Source organism: Pistacia vera, unplaced genomic scaffold (genome assembly GCF_008641045.1).
Source record: "Pistacia vera cultivar Batoury unplaced genomic scaffold, PisVer_v2 Contig106, whole genome shotgun sequence".
NCBI lineage: Eukaryota > Viridiplantae > Streptophyta > Magnoliopsida > Sapindales > Anacardiaceae > Pistacia > Pistacia vera.
Window position 1 is genome coordinate 1,442,052 of NW_022195093.1, and position 15,449 is coordinate 1,457,500.

At 30.3% G+C, this 15,449-nt stretch overlaps 2 protein-coding genes across 2 annotated transcripts; one reads left to right on the top strand and one right to left on the bottom strand.

Moving 5' to 3' along the window:
* Nucleotides 1-683: 683 nt before the first annotated feature.
* On the top strand, nucleotides 684-6,765 carry LOC116130046 ((DL)-glycerol-3-phosphatase 2). The gene is made up of 6 exons (XM_031415793.1): nucleotides 684-890; nucleotides 2,869-3,093; nucleotides 3,871-3,931; nucleotides 4,105-4,252; nucleotides 4,393-4,472; nucleotides 6,379-6,765. Exons 1-6 carry the CDS (start codon nucleotides 824-826, stop codon nucleotides 6,503-6,505), a joined length of 708 nt encoding a protein of 235 aa, XP_031271653.1. The 5' UTR covers nucleotides 684-823; the 3' UTR covers nucleotides 6,506-6,765.
* A 6,537-nt stretch (nucleotides 6,766-13,302) lies between these two features.
* On the bottom strand, nucleotides 13,303-14,661 carry LOC116129304 (auxin-responsive protein IAA33). The gene is made up of 2 exons (XM_031415060.1): nucleotides 14,084-14,661; nucleotides 13,303-13,632 (listed from the first exon to the last, which is right to left on the bottom strand). The coding sequence occupies exons 1-2, from the start codon at nucleotides 14,485-14,487 to the stop codon at nucleotides 13,542-13,544; spliced, it is 495 nt and encodes a 164-aa protein (XP_031270920.1). The 5' UTR covers nucleotides 14,488-14,661; the 3' UTR covers nucleotides 13,303-13,541.
* Between the last annotated feature and the right edge of the window lie 788 nt (nucleotides 14,662-15,449).

Below are 15,449 nucleotides of genomic sequence, written 5' to 3' on the forward strand. Positions count from 1 at the left end.
TGAATTATGATTGGTGTTCGCTGACATCAGCATAGTTCAGCCCTTATTTTAGGCATAATACATGGATTGTGTTGCAATGTTGTTGCTGTGAAATTACTATACTTATTAGGATAAATAACTTAACTGAATGAAAGCTAACAAGAAGGAGTTTCAGTTTCAGGTGTATTTGAAACATTTGGGGTCTTTGTTTATTTCTTCAATTATTGTTGAGAATATCCCAAATGAATATTACCCTTCAATAATTTTATACTTTTAACTTCATATATTAATGATCTCTCTTCAAGTTTTGACAAGCAATACATTCAAATTGGTAAGTTTTTTTTTTTTTTTAATTATTATTTGTCATATAAATAAATATTTATTGTGAATAAATTAAATTTTATTTATTTAAATGATAAGTAATTAATGTCAATTGGGAAACTAGAAATGGTAAATTTGCAATGCGAAGAAATGGTTCCTATCAGTATCGTTTTGGCCTTTATTACACCAAAACTTTACTAATATTAATAACGACCAAAACGTTGCTAAATTTTATAAGACTAAAGTGTCACTTTTAAGTTTTAACTGGACTTCATGGTGAAATAAATTATCTCTAACAGTCAACAGAGGACGTGCTTAACTAGTTGTCAAAATAAAAGGGTGTTTGCTATATAACAAAAAGTATAGAGGGTCTAGAAAGATCCGAGTGCTGGAATCGAGTTCTCACTTCTCACTAAAGCGCTAGCATCTGGCAATGAGCAAGCAACGAATATAGAAAGCTTGAACAAACCAGTCAACTGTTTTTGGAAGTGCAGAAGCGTGAGACCTGGAAACCCAATTCTCAATGGCAGCTGTTTCGGGCCCTAAACCAGTCACTCATGTCATCTTCGACATGGACGGTCTCTTACTGGGTAACTTTTTTCATCAAACACTTTCAATTTGATGATTTCAGTTTCAAATTTATGTTTAATCATAACTTATCAGTAAATGTAGTTGGAGAATAGAAATAGTTTGTTCATGTTTAATTGGTTCAAAGTACAATGCCAATTTGTAGAAAGGGTAGATATGTTTGGCAATAACTCAGGGATCGATTCAATGATTCATATGAAGAATCCAACTCTGGATCAAATTCCGGCTACAACTTTTGCAAAGGATTAAACAAATAAATCAGCTTCTTTGTTTTTATTAGAATTTTCAAACCCATTAACCATATCTTGATGGCAAATGCCTCTAAGATGATTTTGGTAAAGGCGCCAGACGTGTTATGTTGATTTGGATTATCTGTTGTCTGGTAGCTTAATAAGTAGTTAAATGGGTGTTTGTTTTTATCAGTTATGTGAAAAGGTCTGAATGCGCGAATTTGGAGCAAGTGTTTAGCTAATTTGTTTTACAAGCCGGAGTAAATGAATATCAGTATTTTTAACATATAGGTCTACGTTTAATGTCTATTCATTTCGATAAAAGCAAATCGTCAATATGAATCAAAATTTTAAATTGCAAAAGGGAACATGCTGTATCAGCATGTGTGAATTCACTGGTTTGATGGATGCCATTATGTTTGCTGAATAATTCTTTTCCTAAAACGATTATTCATGATGAATAGGAGTCTCCATTTATAAAGGAGAAAAGAAAAAAGATTTTGGACTCTCAACCAAGTAAATTGAATTCTGGAAAATGGCATTCCATCATCCCCGTAATATTAGTGATTAAAATAAAAATTTCAAGTTACCCTTGTTATCCAAATGAGATCAGTTCCACAAAGCAATATCAATCCTACTATATTTACTTGTTAGAGAAAAAAATTTTGATTACGACATTGAGCTAAATGTTACTGTTATGTTACATTGTGGTCTCATTGGTATCTTTTGAAGTCGACTCTCATTGTATGATTTTTGTTAATTAATGTCTCTGACTGAACTCTATAATTTTGGTTTTTCATGCTGTTTCCCTCTGAGGGTTGCTACTAACTACTTACATCCTTTTTCTTTATTTATTATTCATTCTCTCTGTAGAACTTTCCGGATTCTGTAAATAAGATCCATTTTGTTAAATTATGAAAATCTCTTCAATCAGCTAACGGTAATCCCATCTAATTTAGGGTTGGTTGTGTTTATCATTTTTTGCTGTTAAGCTTTTTTCAATTTATAATCTTCTCTCTCTCCTTTCCTTTTGTTAGGATAGGGTTATAATCTTCTGCTAGAATATTGTTAATCATATGATTATTCAATAAGTTAGAATCAATGCCGCCCAGTTCTTTTGATGGATTCCAACATAGTAGTTGAATACCCTAGATCCTGAAGATGGTTTCTGTCTTCATTTTCTTGTTGTTTCTGGAATCTCCTTACATGTGCTTTGATCATAAGTTGTACTCCTTAACCTCCATTCTCTGCCTAGGGCCACCCTACTTTGCTAGTGAAAATGTTGGCTATCTTATTCGAGTTGTGCAGCACCAAAAATTGGATTTCTTTTGTCCAGGCCTAATTGCTACGATTAGCAACAACTTGTAGGATTGAAAAGTTTTAAGTTCAAACCATACATTAACCTGGAAATGCATTTTTCTTTTGTTTCTTCATTTTTTTTTTCTGTATTTGTACTTTTATTATCTCAATCTAAGTTTATGCAACTTAATCTTTTGTACTCCATATTCTTGGGCAACCCTGTCCTCTATGTTTTCCTTAAGTGTCAATTCTGCTTTGGGAATTGCTGCCATGCTACTTTCATTAAGATTTATATAATTTTGATTCAGTTGGAGTCTTACATTTTGTGCCAAATTGTTATATTTAGATTTGGAGTTCTTAATTCTTTCATCAATTGAGTTGATAATGATACATGCTAAATCCTAGGAAAATTATTATACATCTGATGGTTTTCTATTATTGACTACTGCAGATACGGAGAAATTCTACACTGAAGTCCAAGAGATCATACTTGCTAGATACAATAAAACTTTTGATTGGTCCCTTAAGGCAAAAATGATGGGAAGGAAAGCAATTGAAGCTGCTCGGGTCTTTGTTGAAGAGACTGGAATTAGTGACTCACTTTCTGCTGAGGATTTTCTTGTAGAGAGAGAAGAGATGTTGCGTAAATTGTTTCCAACAAGTGACCTCATGCCAGGTACTAGTTATCAGAGCACCACTTAAATGAATTTTTGTGGATAAATTTCTCTTGTTAGTCTTTCTCTGCTTAATTTTGTTAAAGTGAGGTGATAAATAATCCAGCGGTTACAACCCCTGCTATTTTACAATAGTATTCTGAGGAGATTTGTTTGCAAACAGATTGCGGTAGTTACAGGAGGTTTGAAACACAGAGAATAAACGAGAAAAAAGTTTAGTCAAGATGGAAATTCGCAAATAGAGAATATATGTGTGTGTGTTTATGTACATAAAGTCACACACGAATTCACATACAAAACCAGAAAACGTGCACTTAAGATTGAAATTGTAAACAGAGCAGATAATCTAGAACTTGAACTTAGCTGAACACACCAAACAATTTCTGCATAACCCTGCACCATAGGCCACAGAATGGTGCATAGACACACTAACACAAGAACACTTTAATGTAATCAGTCTTGAAGAACCCACGCATAAAAAAGGTGCTTAAATATTAGGTTGATATATAAAATAATAAAATAAAAAGATAAAAGGCAGAAGAAGTATAGAGAAGACAGAAAGATGAAGAAAAGAACGAGAGAATGAGAAGTTGACTACAAACCCTGATCCTCTGCACCCTATTTTTGTATGATAACTGTTTCACACGGTAATAAATAATATAGTACCAGCCAAGTTGGCCCACCAAGCCACAACCACATAACAAATTTTTATAGTTTATTTTTCTTGAAATTTAAATCAATTGCAAATAAAACAATTTTAAGTTGTTTTTGTATTTTAGGGGCTAGCCGTTTGATCAAACATCTCCATGCCAAAGGAATACCATTTTGCTTGGCGACAGGGTAAGGCTCATCCAGACAATTGCAATTTGTGTTATATTTAATTCTTTTGATTTGCAAGAATCAAAAGCTCATTTATCTGTGAAGTTTTCTCTACCTTTTACATTTTGTACTGAATTTGCTGAAGTCATCAAGGATATTCATGGGCAGTGCTTATCTTAAGATGTATTTTGCAGTTCTCACAGGCGGCATTTTGAATTGAAAACCCAAAGACATGGTGAACTTTTCTCATTAATGCATCATTTTGTTCTTGGTGATGATCCAGAAGTTAAACAAGGCAAGCCATCACCGGATATATTCCTTGCAGCAGCCAAGAGGTTTGAGGTAAAATCATTTCACAGATGCTCTTCTATATTGTAATTTGTGACAGTAGCACCTACTGGATTTTATAAAAATTGTCTTGTCAATTCTGGTCATTGGTTATTAGTCAACACAAATACTCATCAAAGTTTTTGGATAAACAGGGTAGTCCGGTCGAGTCAGATAAGATCCTCGTGTTTGAAGATGCACCATCAGGAGTTCTCGCAGCTAAGAATGCTGGGATGTAAGCACATTTACAAGAACACTTACTTCTGTTTTCGAGTTTTCATTGTGATTTTTATCCCAAAAGATAAAGTTTCGATTTATGAATTCAAAACTTCATACTGTCCTACCCATGCTCACTATCATCTCAGTAAAAAGATTGTCTCAAGTGTTATCAGGAGCACATAATGTGGTCACATACAGAGTAAGACCTGCTATGCTATATTTTTTTCTGAATATATTCTGTTGACTGGGATAGAATTATAGTAAATTACTATTACAAGTTGCTTATAGAAAGTAAAATTTGATGAGTTAGTCTTAAAATGTAGGAAATTTTTCTTTTCTCTCAGAGAGGATTATGTCTGAAACACTATTTTCAAGATAAATAAGCTTTCAGCTTACCGCTCAAAGGAAGTTTTTGGTAAATGCAAAATTCTATTCTTATTATATGACTTTGTGTTGGGGTATAAATTTGTACAGCTCCTTTAATGCCACAAGTGGTTTTTTGGTCTTTGTTGTTTTACTCGTCCATCTAAGAATTTTCAGGACGGGGGCACCTGATTTTTGAGCCTTTTTCTTCAACAACCCAATCAATTTGATCAGGCATTTGCCATATGTTTTCATTATCAACTCTTTGATAAAATAAAAAGTTGCATCCTTATGTTATAATCTCACCATCGCAAGATGGGTGTTTGGCTGTTGAGTGTTGAGTATACAAGTGTTGCTTATACAATTTATGATCAAAACAAATGTTCATCTTTTTTTTTTTTGTGTAAATATGGTAATTGCCTCTCCCGCGACTCAAACACAAAACCCCTAGGTATAGCTAACCCCAATGGTTAAAGGAAACAAATGTTCATCTTTTAATGTCAAGTGGACACTGTGTCAGGTGACATTAAAGCTTCAATTAATATAGCAGCTTACAGGCTACTTGCTGACTGGGATGGCTTGTAATTGGTAGCTATGACTTTATTGAATTAATTCATCACTTTTTAACAATTAATGTCGTAGTTTCTTGTTGGTTGCTTAATATTATTGATTAAGTTGTCTAAGGGCTCCCATGTGATCAGAATGTTATTTGGATTTTAGTCTAAGCAACATACCTAGTGGCTAATAAGTGATTGACATCCTATTCACTTGGCATATGATACACCTACTTGTAGAAAAAGCTTTGTGCTTTATGTTCTTTAGCAATAGGTATGTTGCTTTAGCCACTAGCATTTTACAGTATTCCTCTCTATGTGGACCAGTAAGGTTTAGCCAAACCTTTCCTAGAGCGAACTGCAAACTTACGCATACAAGTTTCACTTTTGGTGGTGAAAAAGGATAAATCCTTTACAAATGCTTATATCTCCTATGGCTTTTATATGAGATATTGTGGAGACCAACAAGAGGATTTATGTATACATGAATTGATATTTGATTTGTAACAGTGTATGCTGATGTTCTCTATTTCATTTGGGTGTCTTAGCAATAACTAGAGATTTGTGTCAAATCTTAGTACAATTCTGTCAATTAAAGTAACCATTAAATCATATCTTGATTTAGTGCTGGCTGATGGGGACATCACAATCAAGGGAACTGCAATATGGCTTGTGGGATCATATAGGAGTTGATATTGGATGCTGACCTTCTTGCAAATTGAACATTCCACAATTTTTCCACGCACTAGGTCGTGATCAATTCCAATTTAGGATAATCTACATGCATTTATGGCATTATTTGCTTTCTCAAATTCTCTGACATCCCATACATTTTTTTTAATGCATGTGACATATGTTGATCAATTTAGTTAATACATCAACTTTGTCCTCTATGATTAACTGAAGTGTATCAGTTGAAAGTACTAGTTTGTAATTTTTTTGTCAGTTAGAATATTACCATCACGGCAATCCTGAACCTAACATCTAATTGCATTTACCATGCAGGTCTGCAGTTATGGTTCCAGATCCACAGCTGGACAAATCTCATCATGCTACTGCAGACCAAGTCCTGAGCTCGCTATTGGATTTCAATCCGAGTGATTGGGGTTTGCCGCCATTTGAAGATGCATAAATCAAGATTTCCCTATTTATAAAACAAACGCCTGCATCGTACAGAATGCTATAAGATCATTGATTGATTGATGGAAGTTCTTAATCGTTCAGGTCCCTGAGCATAACTTCCATTTTATTTTTATTATAGGTCAGTCACTTCAACTCTTGATCCAATTGCCATTGTGGCATGAATGCAGTTCTTTCAGAGTAAGATCTATTATTATTTAAATGCGAAAAAAAAAAAAAAAAAACTTTGAGAAATGAACAAGATATAGCTTATGTTATGCAGTTTATATCATGATTCTATTTCAATTATCTTTGTTAAAATTAGGGAAAGGATTAGAGACCTGAACAGTTACAGAAGCGAGCTATCTGTGCAAGTCTCTTAAATACTAGTAAAGTGGTTGGTTTAAATTACGAGTTTAATGCAAGGTCCCTTTGAGATTTCAGTTAATAACAATATTTCCCCTCAGGTATTCCAGAGATTCAAGCGTCCAAGAGCATCTCCAAATGACTCTTTATATGATCCAAATTCTTTATTATAAAGAGTTTATTCATAAAAACAAGAATTTAATAGACTCTTTATCCTTTAAATATAAATTAAAGAGTGAGTTTGACTTTCTACATATAAAGAGTTAAATTTTACTATGTATCCTAATTTTAATTTATAAACTACAAGTTTTTATGCATTTTATTTATTAATTCTCTCTCCTATTAAGTCTATTTCTTGAAAATAAAGAGCATCTTTGTTAAATTTAAAGAGTATTGGATTTGAATAAGAATTTGTTCTTTATATTTAGAAATCAAGATGCTCTTTATTTATATGAAAGATACTCTTTAAAATAAAGAGTATCATCGGAGATACTCTAACAGACAAGTTTTATCTTTGCTCTTAAAATTGAACATCGAAACTCAAGTTGCGTTTGGGAGGCAGAACTGGATAGGATTGGATTAGGGTTAGGATAGGATAGGATATGATTGAATTACAATCATATTGTCTTGTGTTTGGTGAAGCATAGGACTGGAGAAGATAATTTAAATTTAAAATGAATTAAAATCATTATATATTTTAAATATAATAAATTGAATATTAGTTTTACACAATGATTTAATATTTTAAACTATTATTTCATTAAATGTATAAAAAATATGTAACATATTTTTTATAATTTAACATAATATTTCTTATTCTTGATAAAAAAAAAATTAAAATTAAGTAATACAAAATATTTATTAAAATATTTATGAGAAGATATAAATTATTTAAGATTATATAAAAATTAAAAATAATATTTATAATATTTAGATAATAAGATATTATTATTTATGATATTAATTCTAATTATTAATTTATTTAATATAAATAAATTAATAATTAGAATTTTAATATTTATAACATTTTGAATGAGAAATATTTAATTAATGCTTTAAAATTTAATCAATATATTATTATATATATAATATTTATTATTATTCCTTATGATATTATTAATTTAGGTAATAAATTAAAGTATGTATAAAAACTCTAATAAAATAATATTTATTATTAACATTTTTATAATAAAATACATTTTTTAAAAATAAAAACTATTTTTTATATTATATTGATATTTGTAGATATATTTTTAATATTCTTATAAATTAATTTAATTATTAAGTTTTTAATACACATAACATATATATTAAAAAAAAAAATTTCCAATCCTGGGGATAGGCATGCCATGGGCCCAACCCATCTATCGGGATTAATCAAAGAGATCGGATTAGGTCTATTCCAACCCCATTCTTCAAGAAAATTAACCGAACATGGAGATGACTAAGTTGTTAGTCCCAGTCCCACCCTTTATCCTGGTTTATCCCATCTTCCAAACTTGGCCTAAATGAAATACTAACAACTCTAAGGAGAAAATTGTTTAAACTTTTTCAAGACGAAGTTCCTATAATGATTAATGAGTTGCCTATCCAGCTTAGGCCACAATATTTTCATATTCACCTATGTAAACTGTAGCTAAATTTATTTTTCATTTATTAAAAGTTTTAAATTAATCTCTAAAAAACTCTCAACAAGTCACATATCTAATTAAAGTATAAATTTACAATCAGGCTTAAACTGCGGTGTTCCATGTCAACTTTAAAGTCCAATATCAAGTAAATCAAAATATACGTAATCGCCACTTTGTGAACTTAAGACATACCTTTGGATAACCCCCCACACGTTAGAAGTCTTATCGTTCGACCACAAACTACTGTTCTATGGCTAATGTCGTATACTCTTAAAATTCAAATCATATTTACGAGCAGTTAATGGTTTATTATCCTAGTAATCCTAGAAGATAAATTTCCTTTGTTTTTGATATGAAATTTTGTGAAAGTTTAACTTTTAGCGTTTATTAGTTGCTATTAACTATATATCTGGATTTTTTTATTTAAATCCACGTGTCCGGCATCTGAAAAATTTCATACAACACAAACAATGGGTTAGGATTTTTCATTACAAGAATTAAGTGAATCAAAAACAAGACAGGCGACTTGTGCAATAAGAAAGTAAAACATACTTTGGGAACAAGAAAATGTTTCTAACCCAAAGCGCAGCACCTCTATGTAGGTTGTCTGTGGTCGGTTTCTTACCTTTTTCCCGCCTTTGCAAGCAAATGTTTCAATGTCTTGATAGAAGAGAGGAAATTATTCTTTTTTTCCCTTTTAAATGATTTGCATTTATTTATATAAAAAAAGGCATTTTAAATGTTACTAAACAACTATGAATTGGGCCTTAACTTTTTTTTTTTTTTTTTCAAATGGGTTTCATAAATGAAAATTTTGTATTTAAATTGTGAAATTGGGTATTACCAATTCAATGATACTTTTATCATAAACTTATAATTATAAGACATAAATATCCGAAAAGACAATGAGAAGACATCAGTATCGATATTTTTAAGACGGATAATATACATAAGATGGTAGTTAGTAAGTTGCTTTCGTATCTTATCCTTTTAAATTTAGGTATCTAATTTTTATTTTTTTTATTTAATAAAATAAATGTAAATGTCAGAAAAGAAAATTGACAGTACTGCAACTGTTTAATGCTTTGATTTGTTCAGAGAAATTAAATGAACATTAATTATTTATCAAACATAATTAAGTGGAAATCGATTGATTATTTAATTAATTATATTTAAAACTTTTTTATAAATGCTTCTACCTCTGGAGGATATATAAAATAAAGAGAAATTAATACATCAAAAGGCATTTAAACCTAATTTATAAATCAAATCATAAAAAACCCAATAATTATTTCGTGCAACAAAAATATTTCAAATACACTCTTAATTAATGGTCCTAAACTTGATTAGAGTATCAAGCTAAAGTTATAGCTAATAAATTGTTTTTAGACAAAATATTTAACAATGAAAGCTTATTTTACCTACTTCAATCTACTAATAATAGTATAAAGTACGGTGCACTACATATATAAATGGACAAACCATGGCATAAATCTAATTTTAAATCGTACTTAACATTTTTTTTTTTTTTTTTTTTTTGTTGAGTAAGTATGCACCGGTAAAAAGAGAATGTACGAGGAGGTTAGAAAAAATGATCATCCTACCTCAGGACAAAGTCTGGTTTAAGAACAATAGAATCAATTAACTTATACAAGACTAAAAGAGGCAAAAAACAAGAGTAGGCAAACGCTCTCTTCCCTTGGGTTAGGAAACAAAAATCAATAAGCCTATACTGAATTGAAAGAAAACAATAAAAAAACTTATTCCTACCTCATGACATACCTTCGGTTAGGAACAAAACAAAACAAAATACAATAAAAATGAGAAACTCACCTCTTTTTTGTCTGTCTCATCATATCAAACTAGATAGGAAAAAAGATAAATGCTCATGAAACCACCAGAGGAAAAATCTACTCTGAAAAAGAATTTAAACCAAGGCAAACTTCTCTACTTTCCTTTTTTATATTTTTTCTTCGTGGTACTTTATATATATATATATATATAGCTCAATAAAATTAAGAATAACTTTAAAGAGAAATTGAATAAAAATAATTAAATTTCAAGGGATATATGATTGATTGTAATTGTAGTGGCTAACAAGAAGGACCACTGAGTTAATGTTAATTGAAAACTATTCACTTGTCATGAAGAGACATTAAATACATGCTTTAACTAACTCCACCTAATAAAGGGTCCATACCTTAACCAACACCACTTTAATTTTAATGGTCCACATTTTCTCTTCTTAATTATTTATCACTTTGAAAAATTAAGTCGGGTTTGATTCATGATTCGAAAATAATTTTTGAAAGTTGAAATACAGTTCAAAATTTTGAGTTGTCTTGATCTTTTTGTTTATAATGTTTGAATATTGAAAAAAAATGATTTTTGGTCATTTTTTTTTTTAGCATTTTTCTATCTCTTGTTTTTTATTCCAAAGTATGGAATTATCAAGTTTAGGATTGAATACGTATAAAGATGAGAAAAGTCAATCGTCTTCATCAAAATTATTCAATGAAAACGTACGTATTATATCATCTTGTCTAAGCAATAACTTCGTCAAATGAGATATCATTACATTGATGTTAATTTTAAAACGTATACGTCATACCATCACGACTAATAATAGTTTATTTCACTATATATATATAACTGATATATTTTTGGATATGCATGTGAGTTATATTATTGATTTATATTTTTCTAATCAAAATTAATTTAACCTAGTAATGAAAATTATATAACATGGTAGCTAAATGTAGTGATTACAACTACAAAAGTAGTTGTTTTCTTGATTTCAATTAATTTTTTAAAGTATAATATATACTGTAGTAAAATATTATAAATAAATTAGATCGATGCGGCCACACTAAATTTCTTACCTAACATAATTAAAAACCTTAACAATAAAGGGCACAAATCTATGTATAGAGTAGATAGCTAGATTTTCGATACCTTCCCTACTTAACCCAAATAGATACAAGATTTTGTGCCTGCGTGCGCGTGCGCATATATGTATAGGAGGTTGAAAATCATCACAAAGTTTGTTGAGATGTAAGGAAATGTGTCCGATTGTGAGTTTTTACTCGTTTTCTCTAATATTTATTGTGTTTGAGTTCGTGTTTCTATTAACTATTAAATATATATATATATATATATATATATACAAGGAACCTAATTTCTATTAGGGATTAAAGATTTTCATACACATAAATATAGAAGAAGTTGAGAATCCAATATAATTATTAATTACGAGTGGCGAATTTGTGAGTGCCGTCACAAAGTTTGTAAAAATATAAACTAGTTGTGAATTTTTGGTTGTTTTCTTTAATATTTTATCGTAAAATTAGAATTATATTTCTTTGCACTAAATAAAAAATACAATGAATGTAATTTTCATTAGGATTTGAAGATCTTCGTAGCCTATATTTATAGGAAGTTGAGAGTCAAATTATTTTAATTATGCGTGGAGAATTTGTTAGGGTCACAGTTTGTTTAAAATGTATATGTCTTGGGATATTTTGTACTAGGTTTAAATTGGATACCATTACTCTTTTTGGGGAAGGTTATTTGCTGTTTTTTTTTTCTTGTACTTCTTGTGATATTAATCGATTTTTCCTTTTCATATTTAGATAAGTAGACTTTACATAATTGAACCACGTTAAATTGTCCTATCTTTATTGTACATTTACTTTGTTGGTAATCTTGTTATTTAGCATTTTTTTTTTTTTAAATGATGGAAGATGTCCAGACCAGTTTACGTGCACCTCAACTAATCATTTGGAATCCTAAAACTACCTATCGAGTAAGAGTTCCAGTAACTACCCCTATTAGCAACCAAGGAGAGGTTCAAACTCAGGATCTGTTAAGTAATACACCCAAAAGTTCCTATCGAATCACTCGGACACCTAGAAGCGGTTTATTTAGCATGTTTCTTGTATTTTACAACAACTATAATATCTATATACTGTATATCTCAAAAATATTCTTTATTTTGAACATTTGCATTTTCTCAAATTAAATTTAAATCAGAAATTCTATATCTAAATATTTTTTTACCTATAGAATTTAGGTTCATGTTGATCAAGTACTAATTTGTATTAAGAACAAAAAATAAAATGCAAACATCAAATGAAGAGAATCTCGAAATAAACCAAATCAAAGGCACAACGCATATGAATATAATTCCTTATATCTTATCATTTCCTCCATTTAAACCCCATTTCCCAAATTAAGCTTATTCCATGCAAGATTGGCAATTGATTTTGATTCTTTACGAACACCAAAATAAATAAATAAATAAATAAAAATTACAAAATTAAACTAAAACCACACTTACCTAAACACGATTCGATCTTAAAACTTTCTATGCAACCTTAAGAGATTCAACCGATTGAATTAACGAATATTCACAAATTATGGCAATATGAATTTAGTAATTTTGATAATAGAGCATGTATTATTGAATTTACTTGTCCAAATAACGATATAAAAATTAGTGAAGTAACCTTTGAACTTATATAAATGGACAATCTCATTTATGATGTAAAGAAACCATATAGTATAAGTGTTTTCAGTAGAGGAATTTTAAAGTAAATTGCTAGTAATTAACAATAATGACGATCAAGTGATGAAAATATGTTGATTAATGTTTTTTAAACGGAGATAAAAAAGTAATTAATGACATATATGAATATTCCACTTAAAAATTTTCTGGGATTATAATATATAGTCTCTCTTCTTAATTGAATCTAAATTAACCAAAAGAAAAGAAAAGAATTTATGAACAAAGAAGCTGAAAAAAGAACAAAAATCATACTAAAATTAGTTAATAAAATAATTAATAAGGGAAAAAGTATTTTATTCATACAAGGAAAGAAGGGAACTCTACACATGCAAATGTCTAAACTAATAGTACATTACATCGATCTCATATTATATTTTCCCAGAACAGATGTTTAGGTTTGGATTCATCAATTTGGTATCTTCATTATAAGCCACCAACTCATCAAAATGCCAATTAAATTAAATTTTATGGCAAGCTTAATTAAGCTATGCCTCTTTTTCTCTTTCTCTTCCTCCCTGCCTAGAATTTCCCTTTACCGGCAGTATCCTGATTCTCTTTGCAACCCGTACAAAATCCCTATTCACATTCAAATAAACAATTACCATTAATATATATATAACCAATATGAAAAAGAGTTTTGATTACTTTGACTTAATTTTTTGATACTGTTTGTTAACAGTTCATTTTTGTTGAATGTTTCATCTCATAAATAATCTCTATCCACATTCAAATAAATCATTACCATTAGAAAAACTGAGTTATGCAATACAGAAAAAAAAAAAAAAAATAATTGAATTATTTAACCTAAAATTTTAATAATAGTTATGAATCGTTTATCTTTTGTTAATAATATCCATTTTCATAATTGAATTAGCAAAAATGATCGACTCACCGTATAAAAAGAAAAATGAAGATCTAAAGAGGGTTTTAATTTGTATCATTTAGAATTTATTCACGAAGTAATTGATTATTGATAAAATAAGAATAAATATATATACATATGACACGAGTATATTAATCAACATACTTCCAGTTAAGGTCGCCCGCAAGGAGGAGATCATTTTCCATGTCTTCATAAGCAATGAGGTGACCAGGAACGGCATTAGAGAGATCAAGATCATGCTCGGAAATTCCCGCAACGTCGCCGCCGTCGACGAACATTTGCCGGAGGGCCTTGGCTAGACTCTGGTAGCTTGCATGCTTGTGGAGGCTGATGCGTTGGCAGATCGAACGGCCCTCGAGAACCACAGTAACAGGAGGAACAACAGTGGCCACAAGATCATCATCAGCAAGACCAGGAAAAGAAGGAGGAGTTGAAGCTCCAAAAAGCGTTGTGGTGGTGTTGTTCATATTTGGAACACCTGGTCTTCTCTCTTGCCATGAAGATGGCGATCTCCTTTTCAAAGATGAATTATCAAACCTATTCATCATCTATCTAATCAAATTATAAAGATTATAATTTGATTTTGCTAGAATTGCACATGAAAAAGAGAAGTTTATCTATATATTTATATAGAAGGAAGAAAGAGAGAAGGGGTTTGGTGTAAAGTGGGATTTGTGTTAGAGAAAGAGAGGAGAATTTGAATGAAGAGGTGTAAACTGAATAAAGAGGTTTAGTCTTAATTTGGTGTAAGTTTAGAGAGAGAGTGTTTGTATATAAGGGTAGGACTAGGAGCCCACCTGTCTAATGTCTTTTGGTAGAATTTTGATTCCATTCCAAATAGATTTTTTAGGCGCAGACATCATGTTTTAGTAATAAATCGTTTACTAGTATCAATAAATGAATATGCAAGAAAAAAAAATTAATCTAATCTCAAAAGGGTTTGATTTGATTTTTTTTTTTTTTTTTTATTGTGATTTTTGGGGGTGAGTTTGATGAAGTTATTGGGAAAATACAGGGTAAATAAATGAGCACACATGCAGGGAGAGAAAGCACAAGTGTCGGGGAGGAAGAGGATGGCGTCGGAAGGTTGCTTACCCTAAACTTGAGGTTTTCTGATTCTTTTTTTTTTTTCCAATTTCAAAGCAATTTAATGGCTTCATTCCATCTCTCTCTCTCTCTCTCTCTCTCTCTCTGTGAATTCAGAAAATTCAAAATTACTAAAACCATAACTCATTCTTCCAATCTCACTGGCCGATCTGGGACCTCTGTAGCTCTCAGCTATCTTTTCATATATATACAATAATTAATTTATCAGAAATGTAGTACCTTCGAATCAAATTTCTTTCGTATACATATTTTTCTAAGAACCCATTATTGGTGACGTTCTCAAATAATCAACCAAAATTTCGACATGAAAAATCTGCTAACAACCAAAATTTCAGTCAAATTCTTGCCAAAACGAAAATTGTCTTTAAAAATTCTCCTGCAAATCCTGAAATTTAATGTAAAC

Bases quoted from the DNA above. Each gene is read 5' to 3' on its own strand.
- LOC116130046 (XM_031415793.1), top strand. From the start codon at position 824: ATGGCAGCTGTTTCGGGCCCTAAACCAGTCACTCATGTCATCTTCGAC. The intron at 891-2,868 runs GTAACTTTTTTC...TGACTACTGCAG, and splicing joins CATGGACGGTCTCTTACTGG to ATACGGAGAAATTCTACACT. The intron at 4,473-6,378 runs GTAAGCACATTT...TTTACCATGCAG, and splicing joins GCAGCTAAGAATGCTGGGAT to GTCTGCAGTTATGGTTCCAG.
- LOC116129304 (XM_031415060.1), bottom strand. From the start codon at position 14,487: ATGATGAATAGGTTTGATAATTCATCTTTGAAAAGGAGATCGCCATCT. The intron at 13,633-14,083 runs GTATGTTGATTA...GAATGTGAATAG, and splicing joins GCGGGCGACCTTAACTGGAA to GGATTTTGTACGGGTTGCAA.